The sequence below is a fragment of the Equus caballus genome, chromosome 6 (assembly GCF_041296265.1).
Source record: "Equus caballus isolate H_3958 breed thoroughbred chromosome 6, TB-T2T, whole genome shotgun sequence".
NCBI lineage: Eukaryota > Metazoa > Chordata > Mammalia > Perissodactyla > Equidae > Equus > Equus caballus.
In genome coordinates, this window is record NC_091689.1 from 85,842,961 (window position 1) to 85,869,879 (window position 26,919).

At 35.4% G+C, this 26,919-nt stretch overlaps 1 protein-coding gene and 1 pseudogene across 1 annotated transcript; both read left to right on the plus strand.

Annotated features, from left to right (window-relative positions):
• Positions 1-3,733: 3,733 nt before the first annotated feature.
• On the plus strand, positions 3,734-4,671 carry OR6C69P (olfactory receptor family 6 subfamily C member 69, pseudogene; annotated as a pseudogene).
• A 15,657-nt stretch (positions 4,672-20,328) lies between these two features.
• OR6C72 (olfactory receptor family 6 subfamily C member 72) lies at positions 20,329-21,285 on the plus strand. The gene is given in 1 exon segment (NM_001390980.1): positions 20,329-21,285. A coding segment is annotated over 1 exon segment (957 nt).
• Positions 21,286-26,919: the final 5,634 nt, after the last annotated feature.

Genomic DNA, 26,919 nt, shown 5'->3' on the forward strand with positions numbered 1-26,919 from the left:
CTATGAAATGGTGATGGGCTAACCTGTTAGACTCTAACTAGGGTAAAAGTTCAGATCCTTCTCAGGTTTTGATAATGACATAGATTCTTTAGAGTATGAGAAAGACAAATACTACAGCAGTTTAAACAAGAAATAAGTTTATTTTTATCTCATTTAAATGTTCAAGGTGGTATGTTGAAACTCATAAATTCCTTGTGTTTCTACACTGGTATGGCCTGTGATGGTTTCAGGCATTTGGGTGTGTTCTACCACGTTGAGTCACTGTTCTTAGTGTAGTTGCTCATACTCATGGCTCCAAATGGCTTGCCACCCCATACTCATTACAAAGTGAAAGGGGTAAAGAGGAAGAGGAGGGCAAACCCTTTTGATCAGCAGATAATCCTGGAAATTCTACAGATTATCTCCATTTACACCCGTTGGACAGAATTTAGTCACATGACCATAAATTGCAAAGAAGGCTAGCTATAGATATAGATGAGCTTTCTATTAATATTGAAGAAGAGGCAAAGGCTTAGTTGTTATGAAATATAAGTTTAAGATCCACTAGACAATATCACAAAGACTATTTTGAGAAAAGATGTTTCAGAATAGATAGTGAAGGACATACAGGAAATGAAGTGTTAGATGTGTCTTGGAAATTAATAGTGGTGCCAGAGCACAATTTTTCCTATGACAGGCTAAGTTCTCCATCTTCTACTGTCATTTTTTGTTACCAACTAAAACAACGTGTTTTTTCCTGCTCTAAATCCTTACATTTGTATCTGGGATTTTAGAACATGAGTGTGTGGAAGGGCAAAGACATATTATGGAAATTATACTGAATCCTCTGGAGACATAGTTAGAAGTAGTGTTTTTAAATTATATATTTACTTTTAAACATTAAGTGCCTGGTGAGAACTCTTCTATAAAACACAAATTTGAGGTCCTTTGGGAATGGTATTCTTGGATTTCATACCCTCATGAGAATTCTTCATAATCTTTAGATATTTTCCTGCAGGGTACAGAAAGCATAAATACTCCATGGGATCAAGTGTTAATTTTTTAATGCACTAGTCTAAAAATCTGTAAAAATAAAAAATGGCTAATCAAACCTTTCACAAAGTTGCCATTTGTAGATAAGAAAAAATGATCATAGATTGTGGGTAGAGTAAGATCCGTTCAGAGAGCAATGGAATATCAATGTGCTCTGTTCAGCATGATGATAAAAGAGTTAAGTATTGAAGTAGAGGTGGTTTTGTCTGAATAAATCTGTGTATATATTCTTTTTTAAAAAGGTATTTGAGTTTTTAAGTGTTTTTGGTAGACTTCTTTAGGACTCAAAAAGATGAAAAGGATTGATATATCTAAAATTTAAAGATCATGTTTTCTGTTAGATATGTTTTAATCCACTTTTTTAAATCCTTAAAGTATTAACCTTATTTTTTCTAAACTTTTAAATTATAATTTATTGTAAATGGTGAAAGGAGAAAAATGAAATACAATGAAAATTTAGTATTGAAAAACTTTTCCTTTTTTAAAGTTACATGGTATTTATAATATCTAACACAATTAAACATCACTGCCTTCATAGGCCTGACTTCTAATGGTTTGGTAATGTGAGTTTTCCTAAGGTTTTTCTAGTTTGTGAGGGGGATAGTTTCCTAATGTTTTTATAGTTTGTGAGGGGGATAGTTAGTGTGCGTAATTGTTGAAGTTGGGCAAAAAAATAGTTTCACATGGTAAAATTCTGATGTAGGTGTTTTAGATATGTGCATTCCTACAAAAGTTGCCATTGAGTAATTTGTGTAAATGAAGAAAAAATTATGACAGATTGCTTCATAACTTTGTGAATGTAAAAGGAATGTCCACAAAAAATCATTTTTTCGCTCCTATATGCCGATAGTATTAATATGATTTTGATAGCAGGTCTCATCTCTTTACCTTAGAATCCGCCTGCAAACTCCTCAAAGTATAACTGGAAACAACTTTGATTTGTCCTCATATGTTTATTTTTATTTATGTATATGCCTCTTTAATAATAATGTATGTTTTAGAGGTTGGAAATAATTATTTTATATCCTCAAGACAGAAAACATTGTCTTATCTAGGGCACATCACCAAATCTTAATCATTTTATGTGTTTGCTGATGAAGATCCTGTAGAAGGAAAATTTCCTTAGAGATATCAGTAATCATTTTTTTTTTAAAGAAATACACTGTATCTGGCCTATAAGTATTTGTACAAAATGCTGTACTTTTAAGAGAACAACTTTGGAAAATACTCTCTTTCAAACTTAATCCTGATCTCCAATTTGGTAGCTGTACAAACCTGAATAACACGACTGTCTCAATATATGCTGGGTGCTGAGACTAGTATTCTAGAGTCAGTATTTCTTTAATTACGTGCTAGTCAAACATTCTAATATCCTTGTGGTAGGGAAGTATATGCCTCCTAAAATTTGTGTCACCACTACTCTGAGATTCGTTATGTGTTGAAATTTATCAGACACTTACCCTCCTCTCTTTTAAGACATGCCGGTTTCAAAATAGTTTGTGTTTTCAGTCTGTAATTTACACAAAGAATAAAATGGTAAGTACAGGAATAGAAGCAGATGGAAAGAAATTTCATTTTAAACATTTTCCCCCTAGAATTTTGATTTACTAATTTTTACTTATTAAGTTACATAGCTTTACTCACTAATTTACATACTTTTATTTCTTTCACTTATTAATTTTCACATTTTTTATATTCTTTTAATTTTTTCCTCACACTCACTATCCAATTCCTAAAAACCCCTTCATCCCTTTCTACGTTACTATAAGGCTTTGACTTTATTTTTCTCTTCTCTTTCCCTCTCACACCTCATATGATTTCCTGAACCGTTTTATATATTTCTATCTGCTTCTCTATCCTTTACTCTCTATTTTCATTTTATTTCACTTGGTCTACCTTCAGAATCCTAACATACATAGGAAAACTGCAGTTTCTTGTTACAGAGACTGAAACTGCCAAGCTAATGCTGCTGATTTTGCTTCAGGGTACAAAGAAGGAAGGAATGGATGATGACAGAGATTGAGGGCATGGAAATACTAATGAAGACAGCAAATAAATATGTTCTCAATGCCTTATATTCATTTATCTGAAATCGATTTCATGAGCCATGAAAGTAAATGACACAAAAATGAGGCATTTGAGTTGGGCTAGCTGAGTAAAATGGTAAAGGTGTACTAGCCATTTTTGTTGGTGATGGCTAGGTTTGCGTGTGTGTGCGTGCATTTGTATGTGTGTGTGTGTTAAATGAAAAATATTGGCTGATGTACTTGTAATGACAGTTATCATTTTGCTTCTAATATGTACAACTCTTAATTGAACAGGAAATGGCATCCATTCCAACTGTGGCAGAAAGTCAGGGGAGGAAAAAGCATTTTTCTATGCTTAAAAAGTCCCTCTAATTCATTCACATAAAAACAATGAACAATTATATCATTATATAGGTTATTTTGTGGTAGAATTGCAAACTAAAGACTGAATTCTCTGTCCAGATATTCTGGAAATGCAAATTATGGTTCTTCCTGGCAGAACCATCTTTAAAACATCAACGACATTGTGTTACTCTATCTGAAACATCGCTTTACTAACTTTACCTTAAACATTAGTTAGCACTGTGACTTTTCCATCGAGATTGTCGTTTTCTCTCCTTCATTTTCCCTTTTTTTTTTTTTTCTATTTAGAACTGGAGAAGTAGAGGCCAGTAATGGGAAACCACACAAAAGTGACAGTGTTTATCCTAGCAGGTTTGACTGATGACCCACAATTGAAAGTTGTATTACTTATCTTTCTGCTTCTCACCTACTTGCTAAGCATCGTTGGCAACTTAACCATCATCACACTCACCCTGGTGGACACTCACCTCAAGACCCCCATGTATTTTTTCCTTCGGAATTTTTCATTCTTAGAAATTTCCTATACTACTACATGCATTCCTAAATTGCTGGCTATTATGGCAACTGGGGACAAAACCATTTCCTATAACAGTTGTGTTGCTCAAGTGTTTTTTGCCTTCCTTCTTGGAGCATCAGAATTTTACCTGCTGGCAGCTATGTCCTACGACCGCTATGTTGCCTCTGTGAGCCCCTGCATTACACCACCATCATGAACACCAAGATCTGCATGCAGCTCGTCCTCAGCTGTTGGTTTGCTGGTTTTTTTGTCATCTTTCCACCACTCATCTTAGGCCTAGACCTTGACTTCTGCGCCTCCATCATTGTCGATCATTTCTACTGTGACACTAATCCCCTCCTGCAGATCTCCTGCTCAGACACACAGCTCATCGAGATGATGGCATTCATCTCAGCTGTGGTAACACTCGTGGTCACGTTGGTAATGGTGATAATATCCTATACCTATATTGCCTTGACCATTCTAAGAATCCCTTCAACTAGTCAGAGGAGAAAGGCTTTTTCAACATGTTCTTCTCACATGATTGTGATATCCCTTTCTTATGGCAGCTGCATCTTCATGTATGTTAAACCATCCGTCAAACAAAGAATATCTCTTTCCAAGGGAATTGCGGTGCTCAATACCTCCATTGCTCCACTTCTGAATCCTTTCATCTACACCTTACGGAACCAACAAGTGAAAAAAGCATTTATGAATACGGTGCACAGGGTTGTTCCTTTCTCAAATAAATGAATATCCTATTGCATTATATAGAGAGGAAAGGAACAAAGGAGTCTCAGATAACACCGGTGTATCCAATAGTAGTTGCTTAGTTTCTATCAGAGAATTTTTAACATTTACGAGTATTTCAATTACAGATGAAAACCTTTGTTGGCTTACCGGTTTATTTTAAAAAACTAATAATGAAATACAATGTTTATTTGATGTTCTCATACTCAAAAATCTACCTCAATAAATTGGGATACTTCTGATGCTAATTGGATACTGCATGTAAATAACTGTTAAATACGGAGAACAATGCTTGCTCAATGTATTTATTCTTTCGAAATCATCATAGATATAGCTATATACATATATAGCTATGTCTCCTACCAGTGAATCTAAAATGTAAATTAAACTAAACACTTTCTTACAGAATTTCAAACTTTAGGTCAGCATTTGGTATTTCAGGAACTCAAACCAATTTCTGTGTTGTGACCAGAATTTAAAAATATTAATATAATAAAAAATGTTTTCACATACACACGTTTCATGATATTTTTTCCAGAAATGTGGTACATCAGGTTTTAACTTCTTTTTCATTTCTTTTTTATTTTAACTATGGATATAGATTTGAAGAAAATACATTAGAAATTACTGTCTAAAAGAGCAGAATGAAATACAGCTAGGAAGGAAAATACTTAAGTATATAATTGACTGAACAATTATATAGGTTGTGCACAATTTGTTAATGAACTGAATCTTAAAAGATATTAGAGTCATGAATATGTTTCAAGAGTAATGGTTATTTAAATAATTGATTATGTTTTTTCCTTGATCATTTATGTGTATACTTTCCCCACTTTGGGGATCACTTTTTAGGATCTAATAATCCTGGAGCACTATCTAACTTTTAGAAATTTCAAGAGCACAGAAAGCGAAAAAAAAAAATACATATAACATGTTGAGACAACCTAATAAAAGTAAAACCTACGGCTCTCTCAATATTTATTTTCACTTTTATTGTGTTATGTGCCAATCAGGATAAGTTTCCTTAAAACATACTATCCAAGTTAAACCATTAATTTGTCTTTGAGCTATACCGAAATGCTTTATTTGTATCGTTTTAAATGTCTGTCATCTACTAGTCATTTACCATAAAGGATGTTCTGTGACTCTTAGGAACAGTCCAGCACTGCTAAACCAAGACTTTCCCATTCCTACTTCTTCCCACTCCCAGGCAGATTAAAGTTACATCATCTGTCTTCTCTGGTACTTCAGTAAGTCTATGACATATCACCTCACATTATATCTAATAGAATCACTCCTTTTGGCCTCTGAATTCTGAATCCCTGGGTAATTTAATAGTGCTGTCATTTTTTGAAATTGGATCTTGAACAGTTAACATAGCTTCTTAAAAACAGGTAAAACATATCTTAAGAGAGCTTCCACCAGAATCGCTGAAATAATTTACCCTGAAATGCTTTCAGCTTTTCTTATCTAGTGAGGGAAGCTGACCAACAAATATGATATAAAAATAAGATTTCTATTTTGTCAACTACTCACTAAATTACAGGAACTGTTGGTGTTTAAATGTAACTCTGGAAACAATAGTGTGATACAATAATTATTATTAGCATTCTTCATAGGAGCAACAGATAGCTCAGTAAGGATAAGACCATTTCGATAGACACAGAACTAAAAACTAGAATTGCGAAAATGCAAAGTCAGGAATGCTTAGTTTTCATTACTCCTATTGAGGAGCAATGAATTATGTAATGATTAGTAAAAGATCACATAGTAGTAATAATTAGAAGTAATGAGGAGAACAATAATACGTGGATATGGATCAAGAGAAATGGAGAAATAGATAAAATTAATGTTCTTCTTAACAGGTGCTTAAATTGGGACCTTAGAGAAAGCGGCTAAATAAGTACGTCATAGAAATGCTCAGTATAAAGTATTGGTAAGAGAACATGAAAGAGTTAAATAATAATGTAAAAATAGTATGGGTAATTACAAAACTCAACAATTATAACTTTCAGGATAATTCTGTTAGGACCTATTAAAAACACGTGTTTGGGTAAATCTGGGCAATTTGTAAATGGTAAAATAAATATTTGAGTGTAAAGAAAATGTGGAACTCAAAGAGTTAAAAGTAATGAAGATGTTTGCAAAAATAATAAAGTGAGGATCATAAGAAACTATTGAAGACCACTACCCCCTCAGGAATGCGGCAGCATAATAATTGCAACAAATACCTAACTCTCGTTTGAAAATCACACAGATATGCAGATCAACTTTGTATGGTTTTTTACAATGATAAATGAGTTGAAGGAATCATAAATTATAAATGATACACGTCCATTTATGTATCATTAAGGAAGAAGAAATTAAGGAAAACCTTTTTGATTTATTTTTTATTTAGCTTTCTTATAGTTACATTTCTTTCCATATATCACATAGATTTAGGAAAGCATCAACGTATTTCTTCAACTTAATATCAATGGTAAAAAAGAAGGTAGATTGATACTTTTAGCAAAAAGTAGGATAATGATAAATAATAATAAACAAATGAGGTTTTTTATTTGAATAAAAGTATAGAATAATATTCAAGGGTTATAATTTAAATTCAGGTAATGAATGAAAAATGAAGTGTGGAAAGTATAACATTGGTAGACACAACACAGCCTTAAAAGTGTATAGTTGAGGGGAAGCTTTTGGAACACAGGTTATAGCTGACACTGACATTTAGAACATTCTTCAATCATTTTTTCTTTAATATCAATAGAAAATGCAATTACTGTGTCTTACATGCCCTGGCTCTAAAATATTCTTATAATAATGTGTCAAATTGGAAACAATCAGGTAAAGTCCATTTTGACAAACAGGAATTATACAAGTTCAGAAAAAGGGAATATCTCTCAGTATCTGATGATCCCTAAGCTGATCTATTATTTGACTTTAGCTATCACATGACATTTTATGTGGGAAAAAAAATACTTGTTAGTGTATGTGATTCTTCAAAAGTGTCTTTCTTTGGTTGTCATCATTTTAAAAAATGAAAAATGAAACTCTGTTATTACTAATTTAATCATCTCTGCTGTGTAGTTTTGATAACATTCATGAAAAGGAATAAGAATCAATCAATGGAGATTGAGTTCATTAGACTTGGACTTACAGATGAAACTTTGCTGCAAATTTATTTTCCTGTTTCTATTTCTCAAGTACAATGTTGAGCATGATGGGGAACTTATCCTCCTTAACTTTGTGAATCTCTGCCTAAAGATTGTAATGCATTTCTTCCTCCAAAATTTCTCTTTCTTGGAAATCTCATTCACAATGGTCTATATTCCTAATTTCCTGATAACTGCCAGGACCAAAGACTAAATTTCCTAGAGTGTTGGTGCAATGTAATTTTTTCCCCATCTTTTTGGGAACTACAGAATTTTAAGTTCCTATATCCTGTGACAACTCTGTTGTTGTCTGCAAACCATTCCTCTGATGGATAAGGCAGTGTTGGTCAATCCATGCTCAAACTTTGGTAGTTTTTGTAGTCAACTCTCAATGGTGCTTATCATAGCTCATGTAATTGACTATATTTGTTTCCTGCAGAGGCCTCTAAGTTCCTCAAGAGGAGCCTACATCTTACACATTTCTACATTCTCATCATTTAAACCACTGCCTGGAAAGGAATAAATTAACTAATGAATTAATGAATGGCAAGAGATAAGAACAGGGTTAATATATTCACTGATAAAATATGATTCACATGTGGCATTTGATGGAGATTAATATTATTCAACTGATGTTGCTGTTTAATAAATTGTAAGATCAGAGGCTGCTTTTGTTTTCAGCAACAACTGACACGAGGTTATAGGAGATAAATTTATGTAGTACAGTAAGGGGAACTCCTTGGTTTGCTGGTTATAACTCAAGCTAAGAATTTAAAGCCACCAGCTTGTCGTCGTCTTTCTTTAGATCCTCAGTGTGGTGAGAAATAGCATCCCTGCCTCATAGCACTTGTGGTGATTGTATTTCGCATGCTTACCATATTGCTCTGTATCCCCTTCATTCAGTCAAGAAAGAGCAGCCTTTAATGCAAGTTTCTTTCCAAGTGATGTTCTAAGTAACTCTGTCAGTACTTGAAGCCATGGACTTCCAATATCCCACCTTCTTATGGTCACAGCATTGTCTTCAGACACCCAAAGATCAGATAACTAATCCCCAAATCCCCTCTTTAAGGGTCTATTTCATGTAACCATCTGTGCAGTCGTGACCACTGGGTGGCATTCTCCAGGATATTTCTACATATCTTGTATTAGATCTGATTTTGTATTATTTTTGCAAAGATGTTTTTATATCATTCAGTCTTGGAAGATAGAGAACATCTCAGCACAGAAGGCAGATGTGCTGATTGTTTATCCTGATCAGTATTGTGAAATAACATCTCCCAATGTGACAAGGTTAGACAGATTTTCTAGCAGCCTCTTTAAAATTTTGTTAATGTCCTAAGCTTAGGGTATTGTCACCAATTGCGTATACAGCATCCATGTGGGCCCTCTTGACATTGTGCCTCCTGGGGATTAGGAGGCAAGTGGAACTGAGCGAACATGAAGCTCATACAACCTCCTATGCCGTAATAAGACTTATTGTCCTGAGTCAGGGGTCTTGTGCTTTCTGCTAGAATTATGAAACTGTGGCTGACTATCATATTGTAGCCCTCCCAGTAACTGACAGTTTTGTTCCAAGGACAAGATTAGGGATGTGAGACTCCTCATATTCAGTTGTGGATACTCTTGTCCAGTGGTGAGTGACGGGTAAGAGTCCTCCACTGTCACACCAGTTAATGAGGCTGAGGGCCAGGAGGTAGGTTTGAAACTAGCCACCTGAGCAGTGCTTTTGGTTGTTGCTCACACCTCTAGGTGGAAGGAGGAAGGGTCAAGGATGCCTCAAACCTGGCTTTGGAATTAATGCTATATTGGAAGTTTGTTCGATTGTCCCCAAGCAGATATCTGGCTTCTTGTAATGAAAAGTAAATGTGCCAGTGACTTCCAGTTTTAGCTCCAATATCTGAAGTACTTGGAAGTTGTCACTCCCAATTTTATGACAAGAAAAAGTGAGACGAGTGAAAAGTAATGACTTTTCTCAGACGCATTAGAGAACTAAGGATGGAGGGAGAAACTGCTATGCTGAAATCTGGGCAGGGTTGCACGCAGGGTGTCAGATTTAAGATATGCTTACTTGGAACAGAAACCCCTGGAGCCAAAAACTAGTAGAAACATTTAAATGCTAATTTTGATCAATTGCTGGAGCCTGAGTTGCATGGGAATGAAGGTGAAAAAGTCCTAGCGGCCACAATCTTAAGGAAGTGCCAACATTTTTATGAGCTTTACTTCAAAGAATCCTACCAGGTTCTGATGGTGAATATTTGAGAAATACCACTTGTGACTCTGGCAAGGGAAGAGAAGAGTAATCACTGTGAAATACACCTGGAGTTTTCTCCATAGCAAAGGCCCATTCTCCAGGAGAAAGTATTTGTCTGTGCCTAAATCACCTGAATGAAGGGGATCTTCTTGCTCTAACTCCTATTAACCTTCCTGTCTCACATAAGAGGAGGAAAAAAACAATCAACACGTATCATGCCTTTAAGGAAAGAGATTGGGGATGCTGCAGCCAGGGAAGAGAGTAGAGGCCAGTGAGGAAAAAAGCTATCTGACTGGAGAGACACTTGTGAAGATCACAGCCCAGGGACAAGGGCACCCTAGAAAGCTGAGATTTAGTTGGAAGATTGTAGAATTTTCTGACTGCCCTGCATGTTCTCACCAGACCAACAGGTATCCAGTGTAATAATAGTGATTACAGTTGAAAGAGCTGTAAGAGCCAAGCTTCTTCCAGTGGAGGAATTCTTTGGAAAGTCAAAGTCAAGAGGGGAAAGAAAAATAAGGACACTAGAGGAAATAGAACCTTCTTGTACCTATTGCTACAGAAAATATTAAACACAGCCCAACTCCTAGAGAAATTAACATAAATCCTCATACTAAAGACCCATTTACCTCCACTCCGTTTATGTGACACAGTATGTCCAGCTTTCAACAAAAATTACAAGCACGACACAAGCAAGGAAAAGCAGTCTGGAGTGTGAAAGTAATCGTCAAAACCAAACTCAGAAGGGACACAGAAGTTAGCATTATCAGGTAGAGAATTTGAGAAAACTATGGTTCTTACTGTTAGGATTTCTAAATGAAAACGTATGCAGTATTCAAGAATATATGGGTAATTTAAGCAGAGAGATGGAAACTCTAAAAAGAATCAAAGGTAATGATAGAAATAAAAAGTCATTCTATAGAAATAAAAAACGCTGTTGATGCACTGATTGATGCGGGATCGGTGAGCCGAGGAGTCGAAAGAAAGATTTCTTAGACTCTCAAGATCTGGCAGTAGTGCTCCTTTATTTAGAAAATAGTGTGGAATAGCATGGGGACAGGACCCATGGGCAGTCAGAGCTTCTGCTGCCGCCGCTTCTGCTGCCCCCGCTGGCATGGGGACAGGACCCATGGGCAGGCAGAGCTGGTGCGTGGGGACAGGACCCACGGGCAGTCAGAGCTCCTGCTGCTGCCCCGAACTGAGGGTTAGGGCCAAATTTAAGGCATAGGTATGTGAGTTATCTCTTTACAAGACAAAGAATATGTAAAAAAGTTAAAATGGTAGATAAGAATCAAACCGGATTGAGTAAATGGCAGAAGTCACCGCTTGAATTTTACCCTTGGCTAAAGACAAAGGAGGATCTGTGGGGGGGGAGGGTCAGTTACATGAGGTTGCCAGACAGTAACCAACTTAAGTTCTTGCCTCTGGCATTGACCAAGAGCCTCTAGAGATAAGACCATCCCCCCTCTTCCTGGCACAGAGAGGGAGGCATCTTCACAGATAGAGGTTTCCCTTAGAAATGTAAATGTTTCCCAACAAAGGGGCAAACAAATTCCATTCCTTGGAGCCTGAATCTCATCTGTAGTTTTAAAACTAACCAGCCTAAAAATCCTCATCACTCATCAACAGTCAGCTGGACATGTTTGATGAAGGAATCAGTGCACACGTAGGTAGGTTAACATCAACTTTCCAAACGAAAAATACCGAAATGCAAAGATTAAAAACAAAAAAAAGGACAAAAGAAGATCCAACAACTGCCAGTCGATTTACAAAGTAAAACATGCACGCAATTGGACGACTGGTGGAAGACGAGAGAGAGAATAGAAGAAAAAAATATTTGAAGTAATAATGGTTGAGAAATTTCACAGACAACAAGTTTGCAGCAGAGAGAAGGTTTAATCACAAAGCAGCCAAATGAGGAAATGGGAGAATGAATCTCAAACTCCCCTCCCTGAAAATGGGACTCAGGGGTATTTACAGGGTAGGGGGGCAAGATGGTCTGAAATGTGGAGAGAGGTGATTGGAGGTGAGCAGAGGTGAGATAATTGACGATCTGTGCAGCGTAGTCAGAATTCATGTCTCTTCATAGGACATATGTTCACAAAGTGGTGGCATTAGCATGATTTGAGGGTGAAATTTTTACCCTCTTGACATCAAAATGTCATTTATTGGACATCTGTGTGGGCCCAGTTGATGGGTTGGTGGTCTCAACTGACTTGTGTCGGTGTCGCAATCCAATGTACACATCAGGATAGATGCGGAGAGGGCTGATGGCCACTCTGAGTTTATTATAACCAGCGTTTCAATATATACATAGCTTACATCTGTTAAACATACACAGGTGTTCTGGATGAAGTAATTAGCGAATGCCAAGAATTCTTAGTGATTTCTCAAGGAGCCCTCCCTTGGCCTCTGTTTTGATATTATCATGTTGTTGCTGTCCTCCTATATTTTTATCTCAGAGCAGGCAAGGTCTCTTAGGCAACGGTCCCTCTTGCTCCCGATATTGATATCGTTTCTCCATCTGTGCCCCCGGTTGGCCGCCGCCTGGCTTAGGTTGCCCCCTCAGGGGGTCTTACCCGTCATTGGCTAACCGGCCTTCTCACCTCCGGGTCACAGTTTGTTGGCAAGCTTTTTCCAGTGATATTAACCCTTCGTGTGTCAGGGGCGGCTACAACTTGAAGTTGACAGGGGGTTCTAATTCCTGAAAAATAGCTGAAACACCCATTACCGTGTTGACCCAGGCTCCACAGAAATTTTATCTAAAGAAACCTAGTGAGAGACAGATAGCATATTGCCTAAACTGCACAGTTAAGGGGTGGGGCGGAACAACTAAAAGTTATAATCAGTAATTGCAAAAAGGAAAAAAAAACTTCAGTCACTAGCTACTTAATCATCAATGGCTGTTTGCCAATTTCAAAACTCTTCCATGAATTCACTGTATTTCTATCCTAGTATGACCTGCAATGGTGTCAGGTCTCCACAGGTGTTCTAGCTCGTTGATTCACCATTCCTAGTGTAACTGTTCATACTCATGGCTCTAAATGGCTTGCCATCACATCCGCACTACAAAGTAAGAAAGGTGAAGAGGCAGAGGAGGGCAAATCCCTTTTATCAAGGGGTAATCCTGGACTTTTCACAGATTATCTCCATTTACCTTCTTTGGACAGAATTTAGTCACATGGCCACCACAAGTTGCAAGAAAGGCTAGCTATATACACAGATAAATGTTCTATTGATGTTGAAGAAGTGGAGAATGCTTAGTTATCATGAAATATCAGTTTAAGATCCACTAGACAACATCACAAAGACTGTTTGGAGAAAACATAGCTTTCAGAATAGAAAGTAAAGGACACATAAGACATGAAGTATTCTGTGTGTCTGGGAAAGTAATAGTGGTGCAGTTAGTTAGAGGTACAATTTATTCTGTTCAGTCTAAGCTCTCTGTTGTGTTGTCGCTTTTTAATATCACTTAAAATAACCTCTTTTTTGCTCTGCTTCCAGATTCTTATCTACATATCTGGGATTTCAAAACACGACTGTGTAACAGAGCAAAGACCTAGTGGAGAAATCTAGACTGAATTCTCTGAAGACCAAGATAAAAGTAGGGTTTTTTTTAATTATATTTTTATTTTTTAAAATATTTAGTGTCGGGGAGGACTCTTGCTTAACACAAATCTGTGATCCTTTGGGAATGCTATTCCCGGATCTCCGAATTCTTCATAGTCTTTAGACATCTTCCTTCAGGGCACAGAAAGCACAAATACTCCGTGGGATCAAATGTTAATTTTATATGGCATTGTGGGTAATACTTAGAAAAGTATTCAAAATATAGATAAGTTAATTGTAGTAATGGGGAAATTTACTAACTAGCCAAAAATCTGCCAAATGAAACTAGCTAATCAAACCATTTACAAGGTTGCCATTTATAGATAGGGAAAAACGATCTTAGATTGGGGGTGGAGTGAGATCCATTCAGAGAGCAATGGAATACCAGTGTGCTCTGTTCAGCATGGTGATAAAAGAATTTAATAATGAAAGCGAGATGATCTTGTCCGAATAAATCTGTGTATATATCTTCTTTTAAAAAGGTGTTTGAGTTCTTAAGTGTTTTTGGTAGACCTGCTCTAGGACGCAAAAAGAAGAAAAGAATTGGTATGTCTCAAATTTAAAGTTCATATTTTCTGTTAGATATATTTTAATCCACTTTGTTCTATTTTAACCATTAAAGTACTAACTTTATTTTTTAACGTTTTAAATTATGAGTTAGAGAAAATGGTGAAAGAAAATGAAAAACAATAAAAATTTAGTATTTGAAAACTACTTTTTTGAAAGTTGTATGATATTTTCAATATCTAATACAACTAAACATCATTGCATTCATAGGCCTGACTTCTAATGGTTTGCTAACATGAATTTTGTTAATGTTTTTATACTGTGTGGTGAAGATAGTTAGTGTGTTTGTTGCAGTTGGACAAAGAAATAATTTGAGAGGGTATAATTCTGATGTAGGTGTTGTAGATATATGCGTTCTTACATTTTTTGCCATTGAGTAATTTGCATAAATGAAGAAAAATTATAACAGAAAGCTTCATAATTATGTAAACGTTGAAAGAATGTCTACGAACAATGTCATTTCTTTCCACACATATATACTTTCATTATTAACATGAATTTGATAGGATATCTCATTTGCTTATCTAAGAATCCTCCTTAATTTCTTCTAGGTATAACTGGAAACAACTTTGATTTGCCTTTTTATATGTTTATTTTTATTTATGTATACACCTCTTTAATAATAAAGTATGTTTCAGAGGTTGGAAATAATTATTCTATATCCTCAAGACAGAAAACATTGTCTTATCTAGGGACCATCACCAAACCTTAATCATTTTATGTGTTTGATGATGAAGATAATGAAGAAGGAAAATTTCCTTGGAGATATGAGTAATTATTTTTTTTTTAAGAAGTACACTATATTTGGCGTATAATTATCTGTACAAAATGTTGTAATTTTAGGAGGACATCTTTGGAAAATACTCTCTTTCAAACTTAATCCTGATCTCCAATTTGCTAGCTGGGTAAACCTAAATAACATGACTGTCTTAATATATGCTCAGTATTGAGAATAGAATTCTAGGGTCAGTATTTCTTCAATTTTGTGTTAGCCAAAGGTTTGAATATCCTTATGACAGGGAAGGATATAGCTCCTAAAATTTGTGTCAACACTGTGCTGTGATTTATCATGTGTTGAAGTTTACCAAACACTCACTTCTCATCTCTTTTAGGCCACGCTGATCTCAAAATTGTTCACGTTTTCAGTCTGCACTTTAGACAGAATAAAATGAGTACAAAGAACGAAGAAGATAGAGAAATTTCATTGGTAATATTTTCTCTTTATAATTTTTACTTCCAAATTTTTACATGTTAAATAGTTTTACTTGGTAATTTACTTATTTTTAAATTCAAAAATTTTACTTATGTAAATATTTTAAAATTCAACTTTTTACTAATTTGCATATTTTTAATCTTCTTTTAATTTTTTCCTCAAACTCACTACCCTATCTCTAAAACACCCTTCTTAGTTCTCAAGATTTCCATATAGGTTTGTCTTTATCTTTCTCTTCTCTCTTCTTCTCCCACCTCATTCAATTTCATGAACCCGATGTATATATTTCCCTTAGCTTCTACCTCCCTTTATCTTACTTTTCTCTGTTCTTTACATGGACCATTTTCAAAACCATAACCTTCAGAGGAAAACTGCTGTTTCTTGCCACACACACCGATGTTACCAGACTGTTCCTGCTCATTTTGTTTTGGGGAACAAAATGTGATGGGTGTGGGTGGTAACAGAAATTGAGGGAATGGAAATACTTATAAGAACAGAAAATAAAATTATTCCCAATACTTCATATTCACTTATGCGAAATTGGATCTCATTAGCCATGAAAGTAAAACACACAAGAATCAGGCATTTGAGTTTGCTTAGTTGAGTAAAGTGGTAAAGTTATACTAGCCCTGTGTATTGATTATGGCTACATTTGTGTGTGTGTGTGTGTCTGTCAAATGCAAAACATGGGCTGATGTACTTGTTATTATAGGTGTCACTGTTTCCAGTGTGCAAGCTTGTTTAAATGAACAAGAAATGGCATCCATCCCAATTCATGCATATTATCAAGAACAAAGAAACATTTTTCTATGCTTTAAAAGATCCTCTAGACAAACACAAATTTGAGATCAACCACACTGCGATGGGTAAGAAGAGAAATTTCATCATACCCATTTCAGCCCCTCCATCAAGCTGGCACAGGCCAGTACAAATAGGTCATGACTCTTCCCTGGGTGGGGGATGGGGCGCAGGGGAGAGTGTGGCTAACACTGAACATCTTCAGCTTTTCAGTCTGTTCCTTGAGGGGTTCGCATCGGTCTTATCTCACGTGGAACACTGAATATGCCATATTGGGAAAAAGACAGCACTAAAGATGAGAAATATATTCTAAAAGTTAGGAAATTACGTTTGAGATATTCAGTAAAGAAAAACATTTCTCCCTAGAACTTATTTTTATGAAAGAATTATCTGTACATTATAGAGACTCTAATCATAGTTAATGCCAAGATGATTTAACCTTCAATTATTTTTCAACTTAATAAAAATACTGATGTATTTATAATAAAAAAATTTTTCAAATAAAAATTCTATTTGCAGGAGAAAAGATTTTATGTTACTGTTTAATGGACCAAAAGTTGAGATGTTTCATGAGACAAAGCCTGGAAGTTTCCATAGATATCTTTTAAATAACACATAAGAGTGTTTCAATCATGGGCATTTTATTTAAATTCTGGAAGATTAATTTGATGAATGACCAAAAGTAACACTGTGACCATAAATGCAAGGAATCACCTAGAATCACCGAAACAGCTTAGAAAAGAACTGTGTTGGAAGACTAACACTACCTCGTTTAAATATTTACTATACAGCTACAGTAATCAATGCAGGGTAACATTCTCTTGAAGTAGATACACAGATCAATAAAATAGAACAGAGTCCAGAAATAGACAACACCAGTATGGAAAACTGATTTTTAATAAAAGTTCAAACACAAATCAGTTGAAAAAGGATAGGTGTTTTCAAGGAGTTTTTCCTAACATTGTTTTTCTCGTATAAGAGCAAAGTGTTCTGGGGCTGCCATTCAGCCCTGTGAATTCCTACAGTAGACCTGGAGCTTTCTTAAAAATGGATTGCTGTAAGCAATTTTTCTTCATATTTAAACGCCAAGAAGAAGTCTCTTTTGATTTGCCTTTGATGACTTTTTTGGGGTCATGAAAAAGTCACAGGGGACTTTGTTTAATAATATTTTAGAGCAGGATCCCTGATATAATATATGTAACCAAGCCCTTTCACTCTTAGGCATCTCTGTATCACTACAGTCCAAATGTTTCAGGTATCTAAGTTCTCCTGAATAGGCTTTCATGTTACAAACTAAAGGTGCCACCAGTTTTGTTTCCCGTATTTCAAAAAGAAATACTCTCTTAAAATAAAATAAAAAAATCTTAGGTGTTATTCCAGTAATATACAATTAAAACTGTCATTTTTTTTCAAGATTGACACCTAAGCCAACATCTGTTGCCAATCTTCTTTTTTCATTTTCGTCTTCTACTTCTCCCCAAAGCCCCATAGTACATAGTTGTATATTCTAGTTGTAGGTCCTTCTAGTTGTGCTGTGTGGGACACCACCTCAGCATGGCCTGAGGAGTGGTGCCATCTCCGTGCCCAGAATCTGAACCAGCGAAACCCTGGGCCGCCAAAGCCAAGCACACGAACTTAACCACTTGGCCCCAGGGCCAGCCCTTAAAACTGTCATTTTAAGAATGAATCTATTTGTAATGTTAAAGTCTGCTATTGACCTGTTATTATTATCATTACTTTAGTAATAGTAAGATAAATCTTCTAATTGAAGAAAATTAGATGAGCAGATTTTCCCTTATAGCCTTAGAACTATAAAACAATTGATATTTTCACTGCATTTTTTCCAGATTTTAAAAAAATAAACAAAATTCAGTGGACTCTTTTTTTGCACATAAGTAGTACTGTTTGAATGCCCATCTCTAGGGAAATATTTTACCCATCTTCTTTGTTTGCCAATTTCAATAGGTTCCCTTGTGTCTTTGTTGAATCAAAGATAAAATTTTAGCTTAGTTAGAGTCATGGGATATATTACACTTCTGTACTTAAACAATGTATTTCTTCCTAGATTTTGATCTTTGATGTAACACTTCCAGTTAAAGATTAAGAAAAACTCTCTGAAAATTTACCCAAATTGGAAAGGATGATGTTGATATATCAGTGTTCTTTAGTAGCTGAATGCTGAGATGCATAGTGAATGTGAACTTAGCTGAAAATTGGGAAACACTTTGAAAAATAAATAAAACACATTTTCTCTTTTATTTGAATCCTTCTGAAGAAAACTTTGGTTTTCTATATCCCTTTAATGATTGAATAATGTCCTGAAATGAGCATCATCACTCTTAATGTAGTTAGTCCATACATTTTACCCTGTACCATAGCAAAAAAAGAAATCCCAGTATACCCTGTGTAAGGTAAGTCAAATTTTAATTTTAATTTGTCTTTTTTTGAAGCAGAAGTTAAAGAAAAATTTCGGAAGTACAAGTAAGAGAATTAAATTTTTCTTTAGATTGTCTTGTTTCATCTGTTCCTTTAGATAGAGAAGTAAAAAATTCTATATAATTTTACTATGTATATACATATACAAAATATGAATGTGTCTCTAATTCATTTTCTTTGACTCTATCAACTTGTAGTTGCGTTGTGTGAATCATGGAGGAAAATTAGAGAGCAGCTATTCTCTACATCTTGAGGAAATCTAACAAGCACATTTCCACCCAGTTCAAGGTCACAGACACAGTGTTTACTAAAACTTGGAAGATTATGAAAAATAGGAAAAAGCAATGAAATAAAGTGGTAATGTCTTTACTAGTTGTACTTGGTCTACCACATCATAAAAATTTCACAGCTGATGTATGAAAAATGTGGATCCATATTTTAATATAACACAAAGAAAGTGATTAATGGAAAAATTAAAGAGACAATCAAATAGAAATAATTTTATGTTGGAATGCAATGACTACCATATTATTCATGAACAATAGACAGATTAAAACTGGTGGCAAGTGTTCAGGTATATTTAAGAGAAAGATGCTGGTGTTTCAGTAGCTTTAAAAAAAATGTGCAAAGAAGGAAAAATATCAAGTTATGAAGCAAAGTAAAAGAATATGTTTGAATACGTTTAATTGAAAAGAAATGGAAAACACATGCCATTTGATTTTTTTCTATTACAGCTTATATTTAAAAGGGACAAAAAAGAAAAAGAAAGCCTTTTGAATATTGCCCCCAATCCTGAAAATTAGCTAAGATAAAATAGACTGGCTCTACTAAGAATGTAATTATCAAAAAACAAACTACAATTAGTAACTACGAAATGTTGCTGTAACACTAGTCATACACAGAACTGTAATTGTGCTCAAAATCATTTTACACTGAAATGAAAAGGTACAGCTTCTTAATGTAATCTTCTTATGTAATACATAAAGAAAGTAATGTGAAATTATTATAAAATGAATACGGTAAAAGAAAGATTAAAATATAGGAAGAGCAATATTATTTTTTCTTTTTATTTCCCTAAGTCATACATATTTGAGGCATTGTTAATGATTACTGGGAACTGTCTAAATGTTGAATCTAAAGGCCACTCCTAAAGTATGTGTACAGGCAAGAAGACAGAGTTAAAAAAACGAAAGAAAATGATACCAGAAAAAAAATATGAAATGGAGCAGGGTAATGAATAAATGGAATAAAAATTACTTGAGATATTTGCTAAATTTAGAAAATATGAAAAATGAACTATTTATCCTATTAAGGTAAGGAAAAGAAAAGTAAAAGTAAAGATTTCAAAAAAGGGGAAAAAAAGTAAATGTGGAGGTAAATTTCAAGTGACTGATAAGTTCCCTGTGAAGTGGTAAAGAGGACTTATTTAGATCTTGTCAAGGAAAGAAACTCAGCATTTTTATAAAAACGACCGACATTAGAGGCCATACCCATTTTGATGAACACAAAGGAGATTTGTGACAATATTTACACATAGGTAAGTTTCTGAACATGGGACATTCTATGACTGAGAATGAAGTTATGAAGGTTTTTATGCAATTTAATTTTTGTTTTCTCTAGCTTTGATAGAAAAAAACGAAATGAACAAATCAATGGAAATAGAGTTCATTCTGCTTGGACTGACAAATGACCCTCTCTTGCAAATTGTGATTTTCCTGTTTCTGTTCTTCAACTACATCTTGAGTCTGATGGGGAACTTAATCATCATCCTTCTCACCATGCTGGATCCTCATCTCAAGACACCAATGTATTTCTTCCTTCGAAATTTTTCCTTCTTAGAGGTTTCATTCACAACCATATGCATTCCACGATTCTTGATAAGCATTCTAACTGGAAACAAAACAATTTCCTACAATGGTTGTGCAACTCAGTTATTTTTCTTTCTTTTGTTAGGCGTTACAGAGTTTTACCTTTTGGCTGCCATGTCCTATGACCGATATGTTGCCATCTGCAAACCCTTGCATTACCCAATCATTATGAACAGTAAAATGTGCTATCAGCTTGTACTCAGCTCCTGGGTAACTGGCTTCCTCATCATATTTCCCCCTTTGGTCTTGGGACTCAAGCTGGATTTCTGTGCTTCCAAAACTATTAATCACTTCCTCTGTGACACTTCTCCTATCCTGCAGCTCTCTTGCACAGATACACGTTTCATAGAACTTATGGCTTTTATCTTAGCTGTCGTGACACTTGTGGTCACTTTGTTGTTAGTGAGTCTGTCTTACACATACATCATCAAAACCATTCTAAAATTCCCATCTGTTCAACAACGAGCAAAGGCCTTTTCCACCTGTTCCTCACACATGGTTGTTGTCTCTATTACTTACGGTAGCTGTATGTTTATGTATATGAAACCATCAGCAAAGGAAAGAGTGGCTTTAACTAAAGGTGTAGCTGTACTCAACACCTCTGTTGCTCCTTTACTAAACCCCTTCATTTACACCCTAAGGAATCAGCAGGTGAAAGAAGCTCTCAAGGATATGCTTCAAAGGTTTTGTTATTTTCAAAACAATGACACAAAATTTGGATATAAATAATACATTGTTGAAAGATGAATGAAAAAAGTTGAATGCAACTTTCAATTCCTTATTCATGTCTATGCCATTTCTCCCGTCAGTGATCTGTGTCGTATTAGCTTTACCAAGTCTTCTTGGTCTGTTCACTCTGTCTGTTCTTATTTCTGAGTAAATCTTTGTACTCCTTATTAGTAAACTACCTTCTTCAATCCAGAATCTTAAATTCCATCTTTGACTAGAAATATCTCTTTTCATAAATGATACTTTCATGTGTGGACCAAATGCTTTCTAGAAATGAACCTTGCTGGATATACTTAGTTAATTTTCTCAACATATGTGCCAATTGATAACCATTGCATCTGCTCCTAAGAATTTTGGTGTGCTAACACTGTGAGGGAGACATTCAAAGCGTGATCATTATTATATCTTGTAACTGTACTTGAAATGAAAAAGAGATAGAAATCTGATTAATTTTAAAGATCAAAGCGGCCTTTCGAGAGAAATCACCATTTATGCTTAACCTTGAAAGAAGAATAAAGAAATAAAAGTTTCATAGTTGCTATAAACAGAGTTATAAAATGTACAAAGTAACTGAGATTCTGCTAAATAATTTTCACCTGGAGAGTTATAATGGTTACCTATATGGTACTTGTAAACATTATCAGTTATTGTTTTGTGTAGAAATAATTGAACTGCAGGTTTTGGTTAAAATTGCCTATATTACGTTATAGTCTTAGGCCCAGAAATGATAGTAACTCATGGAAGAAATTCAAGGTATAACTTACTTAAAACTGGGTTTTGGGATCATTTCATTCATTTTAAAACATTTGTACGTTAAAAATGTTCTGATCCATTATGGATGTTTGATTTAATCAAATTTATTGTGTACCTCATATAAAAGTGCATATAATCATTTTAAACCAGTGGATTTGGACAAACAGTGACACCCTAGTAACCATAAAGATAGAGCATGTTACATCACGCTGGATAATCCCGGTGCCCCTTCCTGGTCATCCTCCCTCCTCTGCCGCTACTGGATGCACGTACCCACTGAAGTTCTTTCAGTCCTTAGGCATGAGTCTTGCCTTTTCTGGAATACCTTATAAGAGAAACCACAAAGCATGAACTTTGTTTCAGTCTCCACTTCCTCAACATACTGATTTTGAGGTTTACATCTGCTATTGCATGCATCTTCAGTTCATTCTTTTTGCTGATGTGATTTAGCAGAATCTCTGTTGTCTTTTTGTCACAGCTTGCTTTCCCTGTCCTATTTCCACACATTTGCATTCTTGTTCTCTGAGGAAACTCTCTCCAACAGTGAATCCTTTACTTCTACCAGTGCGAAAAGACAGTACATACGATATTCTAAAATGCCAATTGCTGAAAGCCTCTATCATCCCATAATGCCCTTTCAAATAAGCTGTCTTCCAAAGGGAAATTGATGGGAAGGAGGTGTTCCTCAATGTCTTGGTGACTCTAATCTTCACTTCCTATTCTCCAAGGCAGTTGGAGTAACATGGATTGTCCCCAGAGGACAAAAAGAGGTATATATGTGGAGGAACACCATTGAACATTTTGCTGCATATTTTAGGAGCCCATCTCAATTCCAAATTAACTCCTTCTACATTTTTGAAAAAACACAATATGCTCCATGACTCAACCTACTTTTGAAGAGCAGGAGAACAATGTTTGAACACTGGGTATACTATTGAGGAAAGTAATACCGCAGGTTGAAGACTTAGTGGATGGTTCAGGAAAGCTTGAGGGAAACAGCAGTAACTCTTAGTAATTTCTGAGAGAGCATCTACCAATAGTCTTAGTAGTAAAGGGGGTAGTTCTCACATATGGAGAATTCATTATGGATCTTGCCCCTGCTCAGCAGCCTGACTACAAACACGTCTGGAGAATAATAGCCTCTGCTTCTCTTTGAACTTCCAAATTTTGCACAAGTCCTGTCATGGGCAAACTAAATTCCATACAGGGAAGGGGACTCTGGGAAATGGCATCCACATTGTCCACTGCACTTAGAGAAGAACTAAGAAAGTCCTATGTGATGTTGAGTTGGCAACAGGCAATTCAATGCAGGCACTTTGAAAATAAGAAAAGATATGGTCTCAGAAATTGCAAATTACTGCTTCTATCACTGACTGTGCCCAAAAAGTCATGTCAGTACTGGAGACAAGTGAGGAAAGATGAGATTCATTTTGCACCTTCTTGTTTAGTTTACCTCCATTAAACAGGACACTGTTTGAAGAGTCTGACATTATGAATGCTTATTCATATTACTTCAGACACCTTTGGCACCCTGGTAGAAAATTATGTTCAGTAGGGCACAGAAGATGAGAGAAGAATGAGGAAAAAGAGTGATTAAAGTAGGGAAATAAATTATATTGCTGCTAAAGTAAGCTAACTTTTCATGAGGCTCACATGTGTCTAGATATCACGCTCTAGAATTAAGTCCATGGAGAACAAGATCTCTGCTACAAGGTCTTCTGGGTAAGTTCTTTCTACTCAACAAATTCCAGACTCTGGAAAAAGAACTATTTTCATTGATCATTCATTCATTACCTCAGCAAATACTTACAAAGCTCTAAGAAATTGAAATAATTATAGAAGAGGATGTGCCAGATATGCTTCATGAAATTGAATGTTTATGGTTTCATTGATTACTGAGGGATAAATACAATAAAAGTGTCTTAGTAGAAGGATTATGTTTGGATCTTAAGCCATGTGGCAGAGGATCCTAAGAGTTTTGTGGGTTGAGGACATTTTCCATAATGAACATTGTTTTGCTTACTTCTTACCTTTTATAAAGTTAAAGAGGACTTGGTGCTCTAGGCAAATGTTTGTCTTATCCTATGACTTCATAAACTCTGAAAGTGTCTTCCTTAACGGTGTCCACAGTTAAGCTAATTTTCTATCAATGCAGTACAAAAACTGAGTGGTAGACTCAAAGAATTGAACATAAACTAAGACAATATAGAACTGTGACAAACAAGAAGAGCATTTCCTTTCTTCTTTCAAAAATACATTAAATCAGAGAATGAATAAAAAACATAGTGATTTCATAGGCCGACAAGAAATTTAAGAGTTTTATTCATACATTTAAATGTTTAAGAAATGTGATAATGACAATGATGAAGAAAATAAAGATGGTCATAAAAATGAAGATAAGTTTGTGGTCCTGACAATGGAAGTTTTATATCACTAACCATCTACATGATCTGAGGAAAGTTACCGGAGATTATTGGGTTGACTTTCTTGAGAGATAAAATGAATACATATACATGAAAGTGTATTTTCATAATGAAAATCAAATGATGCTGTAAAGTTATAGTATAAAGATACAGTGCAGGACTTCAGAAAATGGAGATTTGTATAAGGAGGAGGCTGTATCAGACATTCTGAGAAGATTACATCTCATCTACTTGAAACCTAATCTCTCTCTTCTTCCCTCCTGCCCTCATCTTTCTTTTTCTGTCTCTCACATTCTCTTTCTCCATGCTCTTTTCATCCAGATGCATGATCATCCCAATATAAAAAAATCAAATTTTGGAAGCAAATTGATTTTCTGGAGGAAATGAAAGAATTATCTTAATTCAAAAACAAAATTTAATTCTTAGAATTGCTATTACTGCAGAGTAAAATGGCTCAGGTCAATGCAATGATTGATTCAATATCTCATTCACTTCTACTTTTCCCCCTGGAATGTGCTCCTAAGAGGGCCAGATGAAAATGTAAAGTGAGGAGTAAAATTCCCAATGGCATGAGAATATAACTCTCCTAAACAGTTGAACTAAGAAAGACTTCTTGATAGAGGTACTGGGAAAGTGGGTGGAGCAAGATCCAGGGTATGAGACATGAGAACATCAGCATGGCCAGGGAAGGAAAGACTAGACTCCCTGGGTACCTGCATTAAGAGCAGCCCTGCCACAGAAGAAGGACACAAGTAGCCCACAAAGGGGTCACTCCTGGATCATTTGGACTGGTGACAAGAGGGAAGCACACAGCTGGGCCTCAAAAGGCATCTCTTATACAATGCCACTTCTCAAAAATCAGGAGACATAGCTGACTCACCAAATGCATAAATATAAGCACAGAGAAAGAGGCATAATGAGGAGACAAAGGAATACATTCCAAGAGAGGGAACAGGACAAAACCCCAGAAAAAGGACTAAATGAAACAGAAATAAGCAACCTACCTGACAAGCAGTTCAAACAAAAACTCATAATGATGCTCGCAGATATTGGGAGAAGACTGGATGAACACAGTGAGCCCATCAACAAAGAACTGGAAAATATAAAAAAGAACCAATCAGAAATGAAGTATACAATACTGGAAATGAAAAAATCACTAGAGAGACTCAATAGCAGAGTCAACAATACAGAAGAATGGATCAGCAAGCTAGATGAAAGACTAGAGGAAATGACCCAAGCTGAACAGATAAAAGAAAAAAGAATTAGACTGAATGAGAACAGTCCAAGGGAACTCTGGGACAGTATCAAGGGCACTAACATTCTTATTATAGGTGTCCAAGAAGGAGAAGAGGGAGAGAAAGGGGCAGAAAATCTATTTGAAGAAATAATAGCTGAAAATTTTCCTAACCTAAGGAAGGAAACAGACATCCAAGCACAGGAAGCACAGAGAGCTCCAAACAAGGTAAACTCAAAGAGGTGTCCACCAAGACAGATTATAATTAAAATGTCCAAAATTAAAGATAAAGAGACAATCCTAAAAGCAGGAAGAGAAAGGCAACAAGTGACACACAAAGGAAAGTCCTTAAGGCTATCAGTGGATTTCTCAGCCAAAACCCTACAGGCGAGAAGAGAATAGCATGACATATTTAAAGTGCTAAAAGGAAAAAACCTACAGTCAAGAACACTATATCCATCAAGGTTGTCATTCAGAATGGAAGGAGAGACAAAGAGCTTCCCAGAAAAGCAAAAATTAAAGGAGTTTATCACCAAGAAACCAGTTCTACAAGAAATGCTGAAGGGACTTATTTAAGTGGGAAAATGATGACCACAAATAGGGATAAAAAGTTATCAACAAAACCAGGCAATAAAATCACTGGTAAAGGTAAAAATATAGTAGAAACAGCAGATCGACGACCTGTGAAGATAATACAAAGGTTAAAAGACAAAAGTAATAAAATTACCTATTTCAATGATAAGAGGGTAATGGATAGACACACACTAAATAAGAGATTAGATATGATTTCCAAAACATTAAATGTGGCAGGAGGGGAGTGAAAAAGTAGAGCTTTTAGAAAGAGGTCAAGCTAAAGAGTCTATCAATTCAATATGGACTGCTATACACAGACTATTATACAGGATCCTCATAGTAATCACAAATCAGAAACCTATAATAAATAAGCAAATAAGTAAGACAAAAGAAATCAAACATATTAATAAAGAAAGCCATCAAACCACAAGGAAGAGAGCAAGAGAAAAAGAAAGGAACAGAGAAGAACTACTAAAACACCCAGGAAAAAAGTAACAAAATGGCAATAAATACATATTTATCAATAGCTACTTTAAATGTCAATGGACTAAATGCTCCAATCAAAAGGCATAGGGTGGCTAATTGGACAAAAAAAACACAATACCCATATATGTGCTCCATACAAGAGACACACTTCAGACCTAAAGACAC